Source organism: Cherax quadricarinatus, chromosome 11, assembly GCF_038502225.1.
Source record: "Cherax quadricarinatus isolate ZL_2023a chromosome 11, ASM3850222v1, whole genome shotgun sequence".
Lineage (NCBI taxonomy): Eukaryota > Metazoa > Arthropoda > Malacostraca > Decapoda > Parastacidae > Cherax > Cherax quadricarinatus.
The window spans coordinates 54,482,619-54,503,801 of record NC_091302.1 but is presented as its reverse complement, the minus strand read 5'-3'; the positions used below and the strand labels follow the sequence as shown (position 1 = coordinate 54,503,801).

At 42.4% G+C, this 21,183-nt stretch overlaps 1 protein-coding gene across 11 annotated transcripts in view; it reads right to left on the bottom strand.

The window, feature by feature from the left end:
- The window catches only part of LOC128687572 (uncharacterized), an 83,497-nt gene that overhangs the window by 11,183 nt on the left and 51,131 nt on the right, over nucleotides 1-21,183 (bottom strand). For all 11 annotated transcript variants that reach the window (XR_008406860.2, XR_008406859.2, XM_053775064.2 and 8 more), the window contains 3 exons: nucleotides 12,179-12,329; nucleotides 11,143-11,229; nucleotides 491-590 (listed from right to left, as the gene is read on the bottom strand). Coding sequence is in view for 9 of the 11 variants with exons in the window: in XM_053775064.2 (XP_053631039.1) it covers nucleotides 491-590; nucleotides 11,143-11,229; nucleotides 12,179-12,329 (338 nt within the window). In the remaining 2 variants the exon portion in view is untranslated. The remainder of the gene's footprint in view (nucleotides 1-490; nucleotides 591-11,142; nucleotides 11,230-12,178; nucleotides 12,330-21,183) is intronic.

The following is a 21,183-nucleotide window of genomic DNA, read 5'->3' as shown; positions in this document are numbered from 1 at the left end:
TAATAATGTATACAGGAGGAGGAGTTACTAGCCCCTTACTTCCGGCATTTTAGTCACCTCTTATGACATGCATGGCTTAGGGAGAAGAATTCTGTTCCACTTCCCCATGGAGATAAAGAGGAAACAAACAAGAACAAGAACTAGTAAGAAAGAAGAAAACTAAGACGGTTAGTTACCATTTTGTCCCAGGCACATGTCGATTAGACACTAGGCCTGTTGTATAAGTGTGTGTGTGTGCACTCAGGAGAAGAGGTAGGGATGTCACAGTTCAGAGGGTCATTTGAGTTTTGATGTCCTTGTTTCTGGCAAGTCAGCAACTGAATGAATGATGGTGAATGTTTCCTTTTCTTGGGGTCACCTGACCTTGGTGGGGGTCAACTAGTGTGTTAAAATACAATAAAAATTTCTAATACATATTACAAGAAAATGCAAAACAAAAACAATAAAACAATGTTTGCTAAGCTAAAAACATACAAGCATATTTGCTCACCAGGGTTAAGTTTCCAGCAATCTGAACTTCAGCATTACCAAAGCGCTTAACATTGGTTAATCCACGAATCACTCCTCCTCCAATAGCACTGCCACGTTGCCTGCAATAAGCGCATGTTGAAAACATTAGCATGAGCTATAATGCAGCAGTATACAAGTTGCAGTAAGTTTTCTAGATCTCAGGCACTTCACTCTCTCTCACATGGGCCATTAGGCTTGCTGCAGTGTTCCTTCTTTCTTATGTTCTTATACACATACATTCTTTCATGCAAACACACACACACATTCTTTCACACACACACACTGACACACACACATCCACACACACACACATTGCAGTGCCCTTCCTTTTACGTGTGCCTGATCCTCCAGCTTCTGCACTAATCTCTTGTGGGGAACTGTGTCAAAGACCTTCCTGCAGTCTAGGAAAACGCAATCTACCCACCCCTCTCTCTCGTGTCTTACTTCTGTTACCTTGTCATAAAACTCCAGGAGGTTTGTGATACAAGATTTGCCTTCACAAACCTCCTGGAGTTTTATGACAAGGTAACAGAAGTAAGACACGAGAGAGAGGGGTGGGTAGATTGCGTTTTCCTAGACTGCAGGAAGGCCTTTGACACAGTTCCCCACAAGAGATTAGTGCAGAAGCTGGAGGATCAGGCACACGTAAAAGGAAGGGCACTGCAATGGATAAGGGAATACCTGACAGGGAGGCAGCAACGAGTCATGGTATGTGAAGAGGTATCACAGTGGGCGCCTGTTACGAGCGGGGTCCCACAGGGGTCAGTTCTAGGACCAGTGCTATTTTTGATATATGTGAACGACATGATGGAAGGAATAGACTCTGAAGTGTCCCTGTTCGCAGATGACGTGAAGTTGATGAGAAGAATTAAATCGGACGAGGATGAGGCAGGACTGCAAAGAGACCTGGAGAGGCTGGACATGTGGTCCAGTAACTGGCTTCTCGAATTCAATCCAGCCAAATGCAAAGTCATGAAGATTGGGGAGGGGCAAAGAAGACCGCAGACAGAGTATAGGCTAGGTGGACAAAGACTACAGACCTCACTCAGGGAGAAAGACCTTGGGGTGACCATAACACCGAGCACATCACCGGAGGCACACATCAACCAAATAACCGCTGCAGCATACGGGCGCCTGGCAAACCTGAGAATAGCGTTCCGATACCTTAATAAGGAATCGTTCAAGACACTGTACACTGTGTATGTTAGGCCCATACTGGAGTATGCAGCACCAGTCTGGAACCCACACCTGGTCAAGCACGTCAAGAAGTTAGAGAAAGTACAAAGGTTTGCAACAAGGCTAGTCCCAGAGCTCAAGGGAATGTCGTACGAGGAAAGGTTAAGGGAAATCGGACTGACGACACTGGAGGACAGAAGGGTCAGGGGAGACATGATAACGACATACAAGATACTGCGGGGAATAGACAAGGTGGACAGAGATAGGATGTTCCAGAGAGGGGACACAGGGACAAGGGGTCACAACTGGAAGTTGAAGACACAAATGAGTCAGAGAGATAGTAGGAAGTATTTCTTCAGTCATAGAGTTGTAAGGCAGTGGAATAGCCTAGAAAATGACGTAGTGGAGGCAGGAACCATACACAGTTTTAAGACGAGGTTTGATAAAGCTCATGGAGCGGGGAGAGAGAGGGCCTAGTAGCAACCGGTGAAGAGGCGGGGCCAGGAGCTAGGACTCGACCCCTGCAACCACAAATAGGTGAGTACAAATAGGTGAGTACACACACACACACACACACACACACACACACACCCACACACACACTGACACACACACACACTGACACTCACACACACTGACACGCACACACACTGACACGCACACACACTGACATGCACACTGGCCAGGAGCTGAGTCTCGACCCCTGCAACCACAATTAGGTGAGTACAATTAGGTGAGGTGAGCACACACACACACACACATACACACACACACACACACACACACACACACACACCACACACACCACACACTTACACCACACACACACACACACACACACCACACACACACCACACCACACACCACACACACACACCACACACACACACACACCACACACACACACACCACACACCACACACACACACCACACACACACCACACACACACACCACACACACACACACCACACACACACACACACCACACACACACACACACCACACACACACAAAACCACACACACACACACACACACACACCCACACACACACCACACCCACACACACACACCCACACACCACACACCACACACACACACACACCACACACCCCACATACACCACACACACACACACACCACACACACACACATCACACACACACGCATACCACACACACACACACATCACACACACACCACACACACACCACACACACACACCACACACACACCACACACACACCACACACACACACCACACACACACACCACACACACCACACACACACCACACACACATCACACACACATCACACACACACACAACCTCAACTAGGTGAGTACACACACACACACTCTCTCTCTCTCTCTCTCTCTCTCTCTATACAACAGGCCTAGTGTCTAATCGACATGTGCCTAGGACAAAATGGTAACTAACACTGACACGCACACTCACTGACTGCACACACACTGACATGCACACACACTGACACGCACACACACTGACACGCACACACACTGACACGCACACACACTGACACGCACACACTGACATGCACACACTGACATGCACACACTGACACGCACACACACACTGACACGCACACACACACTGACACGCACACGATGTGAAGTTAATGAGAAGAATCAAATCGGATGAGGATCAGGCAGGACTACAAAGAGACCTGGACAGGCTACAAGCCTGGTCCAGCAACTGGCTCCTTGAGTTTAACCCTGCCAAATGCAAAGTCATGAAGATTGGGGAAAGGCAAAGAAGACCGCAGACACAATATAGTTTAGATGGCCAAAGTCTGCAAACCTCACTCAAGGAAAAAGATCTGGGGGTGAGTATAACACCGAGCATATCTCCTGAGGCACACATCAATCAGATAACTGCTGCAGCATACGGGTGCCTGGCAAACCTACGGATAGCGTTCCGATACCTCAGTAAGGAGTCGTTCAAGACTCTGTATACCATTTACGTCAGGCCCATACTGGAGTATGCAGCACCAGTTTGGAATCCACACCTAGTCAAGCACGTCAAGAAATTAGAGAAAGTGCAAAGGTTTGCAACAAGACTAGTCCCAGAGCTACGGGGATTGTCCTACAAAGAAAGGTTGAGGGAAATTGGCCTGACGACACTGGAGGCCAGGAGGGTCAGGGGAGACATGATAACGACATACAAAATACTGCGCGGAATAGACAAGGTGGACAAAGACAGGATGTTCCAGAGATGGGACACAGACACAAGAGGTCACAATTGGATGTTGAAGACTCAGATGAATCAAAGGGATGTTAGGAAGTATTTCTTCAGTCATAGAGTAGTCAAGCCGTGGAATAGCCTAGAAAGTGAAGTAGTGGAGGCGGGAACCATACATAGTTTTAAGGCGAGGTATGATAAAGCTCATGGAGCAGGGAGAGAGAGGACCTAGTAGCAATCAGTGAAGAGGCGGGGCCAGGAGCTATGACTCGACCCCTGCAACCACAAATAGGCGAGTACACGCACACACACTGTCATGCACACACACTGATACGCACACGCACTGACACGCGCACACACTGACATGCGCACACACTGACACGCGCACACACTGACATGCGCACACACTGACACGTGCACACACTGACACGCGCACACACTGACACGCACACACACTGACACGCACACACACTGACACGCACACACACTGACACACACACTGACACACACACACACACACACACACACACACACACACACAATGGTAACTAACACACACACAAAATGTAGTCCCAATTTTTAAGAAAGGAGAGACACGAGGCATTAAACTACAGACCTGTGTCACTGACATGTATATCTGGAGTTTATCTGGAGAGAGTTCCGGGGGTCAACGCCCCCGCGGCCCGGTCTGTGACCAGGCCTCCTTAGGTCAGTGTCCCAGGATGCGACCCACACCAGTCGACTAACACCCAGGTACCCATTTTACTGATGGGGAACATAGACAACAGGTGGAAAGAAACACGTCCAATGTTTCTACTCTGGCTGGGAAACGAACCCAGGCCCTCACCGTGTGAAGCGAGAGCGTTAACCACCAGGCCACCAGAGCATGCAAAGTCGAGAAGATTATCAGGAGAAGAGTAGTAGAGCACTTAGAAAGACACAAGCTTATAAATGACAATGAGCACAATTTCAGGGAAGGAAAATCCTGTGTCACAAACCTATTGGAGTTTTATGGCAAGGTAACAAAAGTAAGACAAGAGAGAAGGGTGTGTAGATTGCATTTTCTTGGACTGCAAGAAGGCCTGCAACACAGTTCCTCACAAGAGATTAATGTAAAAGCTAGAGGATCAGGCACGCGTAACAGGAAAGGCACTGCAATGAATCAGAGAATATCTTACAGGGAGGCAACAACAAGTCATGGTATGTGACGGTGTGTCAGGGTGGGTGCCTGTGACGAGCACGGTTCCACAGGGGCTCAGTCCTAGGACCTGTGCTGTTCTTGGTATATGTGAATAACATGATGGAAAGGATACACTCAGAAGTGTGTTTGTTTGTAGATGATGTGAAGTTAATGAGAATTAAATTAGATGAGGTTCAGGCAGGACAACAGACCTGTTCAGTTGTTGAACAGGCCACAAGCCTGGTCCAGCAACTGGCTCCTTGAATTTAACTCTGCGAAATGCAAAGTCATAAAGATCGGGGAAGGGCAAAGAAGACCGCAGACAGAGTATAGTCTAGGTGGCCAAAGACTACAAACCTCACTCAAGGAAAAAGATTTTGGGGTGAGTATAATACCGAGCACATCTCCTGAGGCGCACATCAACGAGATAACTGCTGCAGCATATGGGAACCTGGCAAACCTAAGAATAGCAGTCTAATACCTCAATAAGGAATCATTGAAGACTCTGTACACCATATACGTCAAGCGCATATTGGAGTATGAAGCACCAGTTTGGAATCCACACTTGGTCAAGCATGTCGAGAAATTAGAGAAAATGCAAAGGTCTGCAACAAGACTAGTCTCAGAGCTAAGGGGATTGTCCTACGAAAAAAGATTAAGGGAAATCAGCCTGACAATACTGGAGGACAGGAGGGTTAGGGGAGACATGGTAATGACATATAAAATACTGCAAGGAATTGACATGGTAGACAAAGACAGGATGTTCCAGAGATGGGATACAGAAACAAGGGGTCACAACTGAAAGCTGAAGACTCTGATGAGTCAAAGGGATGTTAGGAAGTATTTCTTCAGTCACAGAGCTGTCAGGAAGTGGAATAGCTTAGAAAGTGATGTAGTGGAGGCAGGAACCATACACAGTTTTAAGACAAAGTTTGATAAACCTCATGGACCCAATGGAAATAAGTCACTCTGTCTGACTTTTTTGGGTTATTCTAGGTTCTCTACACATATGCTGCTATGTATGATAATTCTATGTAACTGTATTTGTGTATACGTGAATAAACTTACTTACTTACTTATGGAGCAGGGAGAGAGGACCTAGTAGCAATCAGTGAAGAGGTGGGGCCAGGAGCTATAGATCAACCCCTGCAACCACAAATAGGCGAGTACACACACACACACACACGTGGATCAATCCTAGGGTTGGTGCTGTTTCTTGTACATATATGTGAATGAAATGACAGAAGGGATAGATTCAGAGGTGTCCCTGTTTGCAGACAACATGAAACTAATGAGAATACAAGTGAACGAGGATAAGGAAAGACTGTAGGACAGGCTGCAAGCCTGGTCTGACAAAACTCCTGGAATCTGACCCCACCAAGTGGTGCAAAGTTATGAATCTTGGGGAAGAAGACCACAGATAGGGTACAGGCTCAGGGGTCAAAGGCTGCAAACCTCACTCAACAATAAGGATCTTGGGATGAGTATCATATTGAACATATCCCCTGAGGTGAACATCAACCAAACAACTGCTGTAGCACACGGGCACTTGGCAAACCTAAGAATAGCATTTCAACATCTAAGTAAGGAGTTATTCATGATTCTTTACACTGTGTATGTCAGGCCCATATTAGATTATACAGAACCAGCATGGAACCCGCACCTGGTCAGCCATATCAAGAAATTAAAGAAAGTGCGAAAGTTTGCAACAAGCTAGTCCCAGAACTAAGGAGTATGCCCTATGAGAAGAGGTTAAAGGAACTTAACCTTGCGACACTGAGGACAGGAGGGACAAGGAGGACATGATAATGATGTATAAAATACTGAGGATTTGACAAGGTGGGCAGGGACAGAATGTTTCAAGAGATGGAATACAGGAACAAGAGGATACAACTAGAAGTTGAAAATTCAGATGAGTCATAGGGATTTTTTTTTTTTTTTTTTTTTTTTTTTTCCAACAAGTCGGCCGTCTCCCACCGAGGCAGGGTGACCCAAAAAAGAAAGAAAATCCCCAAAAAGAAAATACTTTCATCATCATTCAACACTTTCACCACACTTGCACATTATCACTGTTTTTGCAGAGGTGCTCAGAATACAACAGTCTAGAAGCATACACATATAAAGATACACAACATATCCCTCCAAACTGCCAATATCCCAAACCCCTCCTTTAAAGTGCAGGCATTGTACTTCCCATTTCCAGGACTCAAGTCCGACTATATGAAAATAACCGGTTTCCCTGAATCCCTTCACTAAATATTACCCTGCTCACACTCCAACAGATCGTCAGGTCCCAAGTACCATTCGTCTCCATTCACTCCTATCTAACACGCTCACGCACGCTTGCTGGAAGTCCAAGCCCCTTACCCACAAAACCTCCTTTACCCCCTCTCTCCAACCCTTTCGAGGATGACCCCTACCCCGCCTTCCTTCCCCTATAGATTTATATGCTTTCCATGTCATTCTACTTTGATCCATTCTCTCTAAATGACCAAACCACCTCAACAACCCCTCCTCTGCCCTCTGACTAATACTTTTATTAACTCCACACCTTCTCCTAATTTCCACACTCCGAATTTTCTGCATAATATTTACACCACACATTGCCCTTAAACAGGACATCTCCACTGCCTCCAACCGTCTCCTCGCTGCTGCATTTACCACCCAAGCTTCACACCCATATAAGAGTGTTGGTACTACTATACTTTCATACATACCCTTCTTTGCCTCCATAGATAACGTTTTTTGACTCCACATATACCTCAACGCACCACTCACCTTTTTTCCCTCATCAATTCTATGATTAACCTCATCCTTCATAAATCCATCCGCCGACACGTCAACTCCCAAGTATCTGAAAACATTCACTTCTTCCATACTCCTCCTCCCCAATTTGATATCCAATTTTTCTTTATCCAAATCATTTGACACCCTCATCACCTTACTCTTTTCTATGTTCACTTTCAACTTTCTACCTTTACACACATTCCCAAACTCATCCACTAACCTTTGCAATTTTTCTTTAGAATCTCCCATAAGCACAGTATCATCAGCAAAAAGTAACTGTGTCAATTCCCATTTTGAATTTGATTCCCCATAATTTAATCCCACCCCTCTCCCAAACACCCTAGCATTTACTTCCTTTACAACCCCATCTATAAATATATTAAACAACCATGGTGACATTACACATCCCTGTCTAAGACCTACTTTTACCGGGAAGTAGTCTCCCTCTCTTCTACACACCCTAACCTGAGCCTCACTATCCTCATAAAAACTCTTTACAGCATTTAATAACTTACCACCTATTCCATATACTTGCAACATCTGCCACATTGCTCCTCTATCCACTCTATCATATGCCTTTTCTAAATCCATAAATGCAATAAAAACTTCCCTATCTTTATCTAAATACTGTTCACATATATGCTTCAATGTAAACACCTGATCTACACATCCCCTACCCACTCTAAAACCTCCTTGCTCATCCGCAATCCTACATTCTGTCTTACCTCTAATTCTTTCAATTATAACCCTACCGTACACTTTTCCTGGTATACTCAGTAAGCTTATTCCTCTATAATTTTTACAGTCTCTTTTGTCCCCTTTCCCTTTATATAAAGGGACTATACATGCTCTCTGCCAATCCCTAGGTACCTTCCCCTCTTTCATACATTTATTAAACAAAAGTACCAACCACTCCAACACTATATCCCCCCCTGCTTTTAACATTTCTGTCATGATCCCATCAGTTCCAGCTGCTTTACCCCCTTTCATTTTACGTAATGCCTCACGTACCTCCCCCACACTTACATTCTGCTCTTCTTCACTCCTAAAAGATGGTATACCTCCCTGACCAGTGCATGAAATTACTGCCTCTGTTTCTTCCTTAACATTTAAAAGTTCCTCAAAATATTCTCGCCATCTACCCAATACCTCCATCTCCCCATCTACTAACTCCCCTACTCTGTTTTTAACTGACAAATCCATATTTTCCCTAGGCTTTCTTAACTTGTTTAACTCACTCCAAAATTTTTTCTTATTTTCATTAAAATTTCTTGACAGTGCCTCTCCCACTCTATCATCTGCTCTCCTTTTGCACTCTCTCACCACTCTCTTTACCTTTCTTTTACTCTCCATATACTCTGCTCTTCTTATAACACTTCTGCTTTGTAAAAACCTCTCATAAGCTACCTTTTTCTCTTTTATCACACCCTTTACTTCATCATTCCACCAATCACTCCTCTTTCCTCCTGCCCCCACCCTCCTATAACCACAAACTTCTGCCCCACATTCTAATACTGCATTTTTAAAACTATTCCAACCCTCTTCAACCCCCCCACTACTCATCTTTGCACTAGCCCACCTTTCTGCCAATAGTCGCTTATATCTCACCCGAACTTCCTCCTCCCTTAGTTTATACACTTTCACCTCCCTCTTACTTGTTGTTGCCACCTTCCTCTTTTCCCATCTACCTCTTACTCTAACTGTAGCTACAACTAAATAATGATCCGATATATCAGTTGCCCCTCTATAAACATGTACATCCTGGAGCCTACCCATCAACCTTTTATCCACCAATACATAATCTAATAAACTACTTTCATTACGTGCTACATCATACCTTGTATATTTATTTATCCTCTTTTTCATAAAATATGTATTACTTATTACCAAATTTCTTTCTACACATAGCTCAATTAAAGGCTCCCCATTTACATTTACCCCTGGCACCCCAAATTTACCTACTACTCCTTCCATAACATTTTTACCCACTTTAGCATTGAAATCCCCAACCACCATTACTCTCACACTTGATTCAAAACTCCCCACGCATTCACTCAACATTTCCCAAAATCTCTCTCTCTCCTCTACACTTCTCTCTTCTCCAGGTGCATACACGCTTATTATAACCCACTTTTCACATCCAATCTTTATTTTACTCCACATAATCCTTGAATTAATACATTTATAGTCCCTCTTTTCCTGCCATAGCTTATCCTTCAACATTATTGCTACTCCTTCTTTAGCTCTAACTCTATTTGAAACCCCTGACCTAATCCCATTTATTCCTCTCCACTGAAACTCTCCCACCCCCTTCAGCTTTGTTTCACTTAAAGCCAGGACATCCAGCTTCTTCTCATTCATAACATCCACAATCATCTCTTTCTTATCATCTGCACAACATCCACGCACATTCAGACTTCCCACTTTGACAATTTTCTTCTTCTTATTCTTTTTAGTAATCTTTACAGGAAAAGGGGTTACTAGCCCATTGTTCCCGGCATTTTAGTTGACTTTTACAACACGCATGGCTTACGGAGGAAAGATTCTTATTCCACTTCCCCATGGATATAAAAGGAAAATTAATAAGACCAAGAACTATTAAGATAAAATCAAAGAAAACTCAGATGAGTGTGTATAAATAAATGTGTACATGTATGTGTAGTGTGACCTAAGTGTAAGTAGAAGTAGCAAGACATGCCTGTAATCTTGCATATTTATGAGACAGACAAAAGACATCAGCAATCCTACCATCATGTAAAACAATCACAGGCTTCGTTTTACACTCACTTGGCAGGACGGTAGTACCTCCCTGGGTGGTTGCTGTCTACCAACCTACTACCTAGGATGTTAGGAAGTATTTCTTCAGCCTTAGAGTTGTCAGGAAGTGGAACAATTTGGAAAGAAGTAGCAGAGGCAGGATCCATATATAGTTTTAAGAATGGATATGATAAGGCTCTTGGAGCAGGGAGAGTGTGGACCTAGTAGCAACTAGAGAAGAGGCGGGACCAGGAGCTGAGACTCTACCCTTGCAGCCATATATACGTGAACACATAGGTGAGTACACACACAAAGGTGTGTATGCATGCCTGTGTGTGCAAACACACATGTGGGTGTGTATGCTCACATGTATGTGGTTGCAGGGGTTGAGTCACAGCTCCTGGCCCCACCTCTTTGCTGGTCACTTCTAAGTCCACTAGTAGTGCATGTGCGTGCACTTGTGCATACATGTTCAAGTGCCTGCATGTGTGTGTGTGTGTGTGTAAGTAGATAAAATTAATAACTTACCTTCCATTCTTGGAAGCAGAGTTGACAGAAGACACAGTTGTTGACTCATCTTGTCGACTGCCTCGCACTTCACTTGTTGTGACATGTCTATAATTGATACACATAATTAATTTATATTATATACACATCATGCAGATAGTTATTTATTTCCTATCATGAATACCACTTTTTCATCACTGTCTGATGCATCCATTTGAAAGATGATTTAATACTGTTGAAAAACTCTTAATCCAAGGAACTGGGGCTACCCTCCCCTTTTTTAGATCAAATTTGATTAACTACTTCCCTATAGAGGTGAATAATCCTTTAAGGCTTAGTACTTCCCTATATTTTCATAAAATAATATTAATAAACAAGGATGGTTACAAATATTGTCATTATCTTCATTATTAATTTATTTACTTTCTAACAAACCAGTTGTCTCTCACTGAGATAGGGAGACCCCCCCCCCCCAAAAAAAAAGGAAACTCACTATCATTCACTGATTTACTGTCTTGCCAGCAGTGTACTGACATTACTCTTCACAAAGCCATCTGAACTGTGATGCATACATCTTCTGTTTACACTAACGTCCTTCAAGGGAAGGTGGTATCTTCATGCTGATGAAGGGCAGCTCTTGATCCAAAGAATTAAAGCTTTTTGTCCCTTGAACTAGACCTACCCTCCAATTCCTCAGCTCAAGGCTCGTTTACTCTCATTCCTCATGCACTCCATGTGTTAAGCATTTTCCTATAATATAATACAATAATAACTTCTCCTTTCTCAGATCAAACCTGATTACCCCCATCCCTCCCATTTCCCAGGCACTATATGACTCTTACGGATTTGGTATTCCCATTAATACAATAATAATTTCCAATACAAGGTTAATTTAATTCTTATTTTAGGGATTAAAGTATTCCTGATATTAAATAACATGTGAATTTCTGTTTTTGTATTGTAACCATTTGTTGGTATTCATTACCAAGGTTTATACCATATACTGTAATACAAAGTTGATTGCCAGTGTAATGTTAAACTGTACAGATGGACTTACTCAATAATGCCACGGTCATATACCCGGAAGTAGAGTGGGTCCATTCTTTTCCTCTTCATTTCTGCCACCATATTAATCATGACACCATCCACAAAGGCATTGAAGCGTGCATCAGGGGCATATACCCCTTGGAAGATGAGAGACAGCTGGCCTGTTGAGTACAATGCTACTGAGAAACATGACTGGAATCATCAAACATAATATTGTAACACAATTAGTCATTTATTGTTGATATACAAATCTTTTTTAGGTGGTATGTTGGTAGACAGCAACCACCCAGGGAGGTACTACCGTCCTGCCAAGTGAGTGTAAAACGAAAGCCTGTAACTGTTTTACATGATGGTAGGATTGCTGGTGTCTTTTTTTTTTTCTGTCTCATAAAAAACATCCAAGATTTCAGGTACGTCTTGCTACTTCTACTTACACTTAGGTTACACTACACATACATGTACACGTTTATGTATATACACTCATCTGAGTTTTCTCAGATTTTATCTCAATAGCCTTGTTCTTATTACTTTTCTTTTTATATCCATAGGGAAGTGGAATAAGAATCTTTCCTCCGTAAGCCATGCGTGTTGTAAAAGTCAACTAAAATGCCCCAAACAATGGGCTAGTAACCCCTATTCCTGTATATCCTACTAAAAAGAAAAAGAAGAAAACCGTCAAAGTGGGATGTCTGAATGTGCATGGATGTTGTGCGAATGATAAGAAAGAGAGGATTGTGGATGTTATGAATGAGAAGCTGGATGCCCTGGGGTGGGAGAGTTTCAGTGGTGAGAAATAAATGGGATTAGGTCAGGGGTTTCAAAAAGAGTTGGAGTTAAAGGAGTAGCAATAATGTTGAAGGATAAGTTATGGGAGGAAAAGAGGGAATATAATTGTATTAATTCAAGGATTATGTAGAGTAAAATAAGGGCTGGATGTGAAAAGTGGGTTATAGTAAGCGTGTATGCACCTGGAGAAGAGAGAAGTGTAGAGGAGAGAGAGAGATTTTGGGAATTGTTGAGTAAGTGTGTGGAGAGTTTTGAACCAAGTGTGAGAGTACTTGTGGTTGGGGATTGCAATAATACAGTGAGTAAAAATGTTGTGGGGGGAGAAGTAGGTAAATTTTGGGTGCCAGGGGTAAATGAAAATGGGGAGCCTTTAATTGAGCTATGTGTAGAAAGTGGTTTGGTAATAAGTAATACATATTTGATGAAAAAGAGGATAAATGAGTATACAAGGTACGATACAGCACTTAATGAAAGTAGTTTGTTAGATTATGTATTGGTGGATAAAAGGTTGATGGGAAGGCTTCAGGATGTACATGTTTAAAGCGGGGCAACTGATATATCAGATCATTATCTAGTTGTAGCTACAGTTAGAGTAAGAGGTAGATGGGACAAAAGGAAAATGGCAACAACAAGTAAGAGAGAGGTGAAAGTGTATAAACTAAGGGAGGAGGAAGTTAGGGAGAAATATAAGCAATTATTGGCAGAAAGGGGGGCTAGTGCAAGTATGAGTAGTGGGAGGGATGGGGGGGTTGAAGAGGGTCGGAATAGTTTTAAAATTGCAGTATTAGAATGTGGGGCAGAAGTTTGTGGCTATAGGAGGGTGGGTGCAGGAGGAAAGAGGAGTGATTGGTGGAATGATGAAGTACAGGGTGTGATAAAAGAGAAAAAGGTAGCTTATGAGAGGTTTTTACAAAGCAGAAGTATTATAAGAAGAGAAGAGTATATGGAGAGTAAAAGAAAGGTGAAGAGAGTGGTGAGAGTGAAAAAGGGGAGCAGATGATAGAGTGGGAGAGGCACTGTCAAGAAATTTTAATGAAAACATGAAAAAAAATTTGGAGTGATATAAACAAGTTAAGAAAGCCTAGAGAACAAATGGATTTATCAGTTAAAAATGGAGCAGGGGAGTCAGTAGATGGGGGAGCTGGACGTATTGGGTAGATGGCGGGAATATTTTGAGGAACTTTTTAAATGTCGATGAAGAAAGGGAGGCAGTAACTTCATGCCCTGGTCACGAAGGTATAACATCTCTTAGGAGTGAAGAAGAGCAGGATGTGAATGTGGGGGAGGTACATGAGGTATTACATAGAATGAAAAGGGGTAAAGCAGCAGGAACTGATGGGATCATGACAGAAATGTTAAAAGCAGGGGGGATTTTATAGTGTTAGAGTGGTTGGTATTTTTGTTTAATAAATGTATGAAGAAGGGAAGGTACCTAGAGATTGGCAGAGAGCATGTATAGTTCCTTTATATAAAGGGAAGGGGGACAAGAGATTGTAAAAATTATAGGGGAATAAGTTTACTGAGTATACCAGGAAAAGTGTATGGTAGGGTTTTTATTGAAAGAATTAGAGGGAAGACAGAAAGTAGAATTCTGGATGAGCAAGAAGGTTTTAGAGTGGATAAGGGATGTGTAGATCAAGTGTTTACATTGAAGTATATATGTGAACAGTATTTAGACAAAGGTAGGGAAGTTTTCATTGCATTTTGGGATTTAGAAAAGGCATATGATAGAGTGGAAAGGGGAGCAATGTGGCAGATGTTGCAAGTATATGGAATATGTAGTAAGTTACTAAATGCTGTAAAGTTTTTATGAGGATAGTGAGGTTCAGGTTAGGGTGTGTAGAAGAGAGGGAGATACTTCCCAGTAAAAGTAGGTCTTAGGCAGGAATGCGTAATGTCACCACAGTTGTTAAATATATTTATAGATGGGGTTGTAAAAGAAGTAAATGTTAGGGTGTTGGGGAGAGGGGTGGGATTAAATTATGGGGAATCAAATACAAAATGGGAGTTGACACAGTTAGTTTTTGCTGATTATACTGTGCTTATGGGAGAGTCTAAAGAAAAGTTGCAAAGCATAGTGGACAAGTTTGGGAGGGTGTGTAAAGGTAGAAAGTATAAAGTGAACATAGATAAGAGTAAGGCGATGAGGTTATCAAATGATTTAAATAAAGAAAAATTGGATATCATATTGGAGGGAGGGAGTATGGAAGAAGTGAATATTTTCAGATATTTGGGAGTTGACATGTCAGCGGATGGGTTTATGAAGGATGAGGTTAACCATAGAATTGATGAAGGAAAAAAGGTGAGTGGTGCATCAAGGTATATGTGGAGACAAAAAATGTTATCTATGGAGGCAAAGAAGGGAATGTATGAAAGTATTGTGGTACCAATTCTCTTAAATGGGTATGAAGCTTGGGTTGTAAATGCTGCAGCGAGGAGGCGGTTGGAGGCAGTGGAGATGTCCTGTCTAAGGGCAATGTGTGGTGTAAATATTATGCAGAAAATTTGGAGTGTGGAAATTAGAAGGTGTGGATTTAATAAAAGTATTAGTCAGAGAGAATGAACATTAAAATGGTATGAAATACCGACAGATTGTTAGGTAAGACACATATGCAACAGTTAGGTATCTTTATTTCGAAACGTTTCGCCTACACAGTAGGCTTCTTCAGTCGAGTACAGAAAGGTTGATAGAAGCAGAAGATACTTGAAGATGATGTAATCAGTCCATCACCCTTAAAGTTTTGAGGTGGTCAGTCCCTCAGTCTGGAGAAGAGCATTGTTCCGTTGTCTGAAACAATATGAAGTTGAAGTGACAGAATGGGGCCTTTATATATGGTATTTCATACCATTTTAATGTTCATTCTGTCAGACACTGCAACACAAGGGTATCTTGGTACAGACCACTTCGACAACCTCTACTAGTGAGAACGGCTGGGTTTGAGAAGGACCTGCCCTCCCAAAACAACCTACGTCTCACCTCCTGGCACTATATAAAGGCCCCATTCTGTCACTTCAACTTCATATTGTTTCAGACAACGGAACAATGCTCTTCTCCAGACTGAGGGACTGACCACCTCAAAACTTTAAGGGTGATGGACTGATTACATCGTCTTCAAGTATCTTCTGCTTCTATCAACCTTTCTGTACTCGACTGAAGAAGCCTACTGTGTAGGCGAAACGTTTCGAAATAAAGATACCTAACTGTTGCATATGTGTCTTACCTAACAATTAGTCAGAGAGTTGAAGAGGGGTTGCTGAGGTGGTCTGGTCATTTAGAGAGAATGGATCAAAGTAGAATGACATGGAGAGCATATAGGGGAAGGAAGTCAGGGTAGGGGTCATCCTCAAAAAGTTTGGAGGCAGGGGGTAAAGGAGGTTTTATGGGCAAGGGGCTTGGACTTCCAGCAAGAGTGCATGAGCATGTTAGATAGGAGTGAATGGAGACTAATGGTTTTTGGGACCTGACGAGCTGTTGGAGTGTGAGCAGGGTAATATTTAGTGATGGGATTCAGGGAAACCAGTTATTTTTATATAGCCAGACTTGAGTACTGGAAATGGGAAGTACAATGCCTCCACTTTAAAGGAGGGGTTTGGGATACTGGAAGTTTGGAGGGATATGTTATATATCTTTATATATGCTTCTAAACTGTTGTATCTGGGCACCTCTGTAAAAACAGTGATTATGTATGAGTGAGGTGAGTGTTGAATGATGATGAAAGTATTTTTTTTTTTGAGGATTTTCTTTCTCTTTGGGTCACCCTGCTTCGGTGGGAGATGGCTGACTTGTTAAAAAAAAAAAATACAAAATCCTTGAAGGGGGTGACTTGAACCTGGTGAAGGGCACTATCCTTCCTTGGATCAATCCTCATTTTATTGCTCTATGATTTTAGCATTTTCCCTTGAGAATGTAATAACCAGAGCCTATTCAGTATGTTCAAAACATTATAAAGGGGCCAAAATATACAAGAATAATAATAATAATAATAATAATAATAATAATAATAATAATAATAATAATAATAATAATAATAATAATAATAATAATAATAACAATAATAGTATATTATTCTTCGTGGGGAAGTGTAAAAGAATCCTTCCTCCATAAGCCATGCATGTTGTAAGAGGCGAGTAAAATGCCGGGAGCAAGGGGCTAGTAACCCCTTCTCCTGTATACATTACTCAATTTAAAAGGAGAGACTTTTATTTTTCTCTGTGGGCCACCCTGCCTTGGTGGGATATAGCCAGTTTGTTGAAACAAGAAGATTATTATTATTATTTATTAACCCTTAAACTGTCCAAACGTAGATCTACGATCGCTCATGTAGCACTCTGAACGTAGATCTACATTTTTTTTTTACATGCTTTCAAATGGAGAAAATAAAGGTCGGAGCACTACGTGCGTAAATGTAGATCTACGTTCAGAGAGTTTAAGGGTTAAAAAAAAAAAACTTGAGATTAATTTTTTGTGAAAAATCCATAGTACACACAGCATGTCAGGCAGACTTAAATATGAGCTAAAACAACAGGAAAAATTAGTGTTCTTCTTCTTTCAACAAACTGGCCATATCCCACCGAGGCAAGGTGGGCCAAAAGTGAAAGTTTCTCTTTTTAAACTGAGTAATTTATACAGGAGAAGGGGTTACTAGCCCCTTGCTCCTGGCATTTTAGTTGCCTCTTATGACACACATGGCTTACAGAGGAAGAATTATGTTCCACTTCCTCATGGAGACAAAGTGTTGACATGTAAGATAAAAAAAAAATATACAGTGGACCCTCGACTAACGATTTTAATCTGTTCCAGAGAGCTTGTCCTTAGCCTTATTTATCGTTAGCCGAATTAGTTTTCCCCATAAGAAATACAATTAATCCGTTCCAGACAGCCAAAAGTACTAAAAAAAAAATATTTTTTTTACATGAAATATACATTTCCCTACAAAGAAAACAATGAGACATGCACAATAAATACATAAATAAATACTAAAATGACACTTACCTTTATTGAAGAGTACTGATGAGTTATGAGACACTGATTTTCTTGAACACTCTGGGATTTTCAGAGTGATACATGAGTAAAGGTTTCACTTTGCAATCCCCACTAGCATTACAACAAAACATGAGAGTGAGCCTGTCTTTCATAGGCTTGTGTCCTGAGAGTGCCTTTTCCTCCTGAGTAATGTAGGTCCTGATTGGCATTTTCTTCCAGAAAAGGCCTGTTTCATCACAATTGAACAGTTGTTGGGGCTGGAATTTTTCAGCTTCGCCATGCCTTATCACACTGTGTATGCCACTACGATTCTTAAATCTCTCAAACCAACCTTTGCTGGCCTTAAATTCACCAATATGAGCACTAGTTCCAGGCATTTTTTCCTGTTCACCTGGGTGTTAGTCAACTGGAGTACCTGGAGTTTACCTGGAGAGAGTTCCGAGGGTCAACACCCCCGTGGCTCGGTCTGTGACCAGGCCTCCTGGTGGATCAGAGCCTGATCAACCAGGCTGTTACTGCTGGCTGCAATCAATCCAACGTACGAGCCACAGCCTGGCTGGTCAGGTACCGACTTTAGGTGCTTGTCCAGTGCCTGCTTGAAGACAGCCAGGGGTCTATTGGTAATCCCCCTTATGTATGCTGGGAGGCAGTTGAACAGTATCGGGCTCCTGACACTTATTGTATGGTCTCTTAATGTGCTAGTGACACCCCTGCTTTTCATTGGGGGGATGTTGCATCATCTGCCAAGTCTTTTGCTTTCGTTGTGAGTGATTTTCGTGTGCAAGTTCAGTACTAGTCCCTCTAGGATTTTCCAGGTGTATATAATCATGTATCTCTCCTGCCTGTGTTCCAGGGAGTACAAGTTTAGGAACTTCAAGCGCTCCCAGCAATTGAGGTGTTTTATCTCCATCATGCACGCTGTGAAGGTTCTCTGTGCATTTTCTAGGTCAGCAATTTCACCTGCCTTGAAAGGTGCTGTTAGTATGCAGCAATATTCCAGCCTAGATAGAACAAGTGAACTGAAGAGTATCATCATGGGCTTGGCATCCCTAGTTTTGAAGGTTCTCATTATCCATCCTGTCATTTTTCTAGCAGATGCAATTGATACAATGTTATGGTCCTTGAAGGTGAGATCCTCTGACATGATCACTCCCAGGTCTTTGACGTTGGTTTTTCGCTCTATTTTGTGGCCGGAATAAGTTTTGTACTCTGATGAAGTTTTAATTTCCTCATGTTTACCATATCGGAGTAATTGAAATTTCTCATCGTTGAACTTCATATTGTTTTCTGCAGCCCATTGAAAGATTTGGTTGATGTGTGCCTGGAGCCTTGCAGTGTCTGCAATGGAAGACACTGTCATGCAGATTTGGGTGTCATCTGCAAAAGAAGGCACGGTGCGACACTGGTGTGGGTCACATCCTGGGGGACAAGATTATGGACCCCAATGGAAATAAGTTAGACAGTCCTCAATGACGCACTGACTTTCTTGGGTTATCCTATGTGGCAAACCCTCTGGGGTTAATTGTTTCTCAGTACGTAATTGTTTCTTTTTAAACCACACAAACAACACTCTCTCCACATCTTCGAGTAGTACAGCTGACATTGGTGCAGCAACAGTTGACGGTGGTGCAGCAGCAGCTGACGGTGGTGCAGCAGCAGCTGACCGTGGTACAGCAGCAGCTGACAGTGGTACAGCAGCAGCTGACAGTGGTACAGCAGCAGCTGATAGTGGTGCAACAACAGCTGACAGTGGTGCAGCAACAGCTGACAGTGGTGCAGCAACAGCTGATGGTGCAGCAGCAGCTGACTGTTGTACAGCAGCAACTGACAGTGGTGCAACAGCAGCTGACAGTGGTACAACAGCAGCTGACAGTGGTGCAACAACAGTAGCAGCTGACCATGGTACAGCAGCAGCTGACAGTGGTACAGCAGCAGCTGACAGTGGTACAGCAGCAGCTGATGGTGGTGCAGCAGCAGCTGATGGTGGTGCAGCAGCAGCTGATGGTGGTGCAGCAGCAGCTGATGGTGGTGCAGCAGCAGCTGATGGTGGTGCAGCAACAGCTGATGATGGTGAAGCAACAGCTGACCGTGGTACAGCAGCAGCTGACCGTGGTACAGCAGCAGCTGACGGTGGTACAGCAACAGCTGACAATGTGCAGCAGCAGCTGACCGTGGTGCAGCAGCAGCTGACCGTAGTACTGCAGCAGCTGACCGTGGTGCAGCAGCAGCTGACCGTGGTGCAGCAACAGCTGATGGTGGTACAGCAGCAGCTCACGGTGGTGCAGCAACAGCTGACCATGGTACGATAGTATTTTTCACCCTTTTTACCACAGGGTTGGCACTAGAAGCTTTGTTTGGGCCCATGGTGGCTTAATTAGCAGTTACAAGCACTAAAAACAATGTAATAATACAAAATATATCGCATGTATGCATGGAACCGTCCACCCTGGCTTGTAAACAATGGCACACTAGTTGAGGGCAGGGCAGCTGAGGCACTCAGGCTGGATGGACAAGCGGACGCGTTTGGGATGAATGTCCTTACCCGAGTTTTTCATTATTGATCAAGCCAATATTTTTACACAAATATGCATCATTACCCGATTTTATCGTTAGTCGAGGGTCCACTGTAGTACAGTCTTTCCTCATTTAACAACGTACTTGTTTAATGAAAGCTCGGACTTACAACCAGCTCTCTGACCAGTATGCATACCTAAGTAATGTATATTAGAGCTGATTTCCTCTATTCTGTTTATTACAATATACAGTACACTACTGTATAAACAAAGGGAACATTAAAACAATATCTAAAGATGGTTGACACAAACCCACTACCAGTATAGTATGCTCTTTGCTTAACGACCAATTCATTTACCAACCTACTCTTAGGAATGAAACTCCATCACTAAGTAAGGAGAGACTGTATATACATAAGTTCTGGTCATGGCTACAAATGAATAAAACTGGATGGTAATAGTTCTGTATTATCTAATTATGTACAAGTCAAAATTAATAATTAGATAGGCAGAATGATAATCAAGATACACAGAAGAAAAATCAGCAATACTGTAATAATAATGATGTGAACAAGGTTTAAGATACATTCAATTAATTAAATGAAATGTTTTAGTGAATTACATACAATTACATGAGTGTACTATTTCATCACACACTTACTTATTTTACCTCTGATTTAAATTCATTTATGTTAAATTTTTTAATTAATTTGGTAAGTTATTCTACACTTA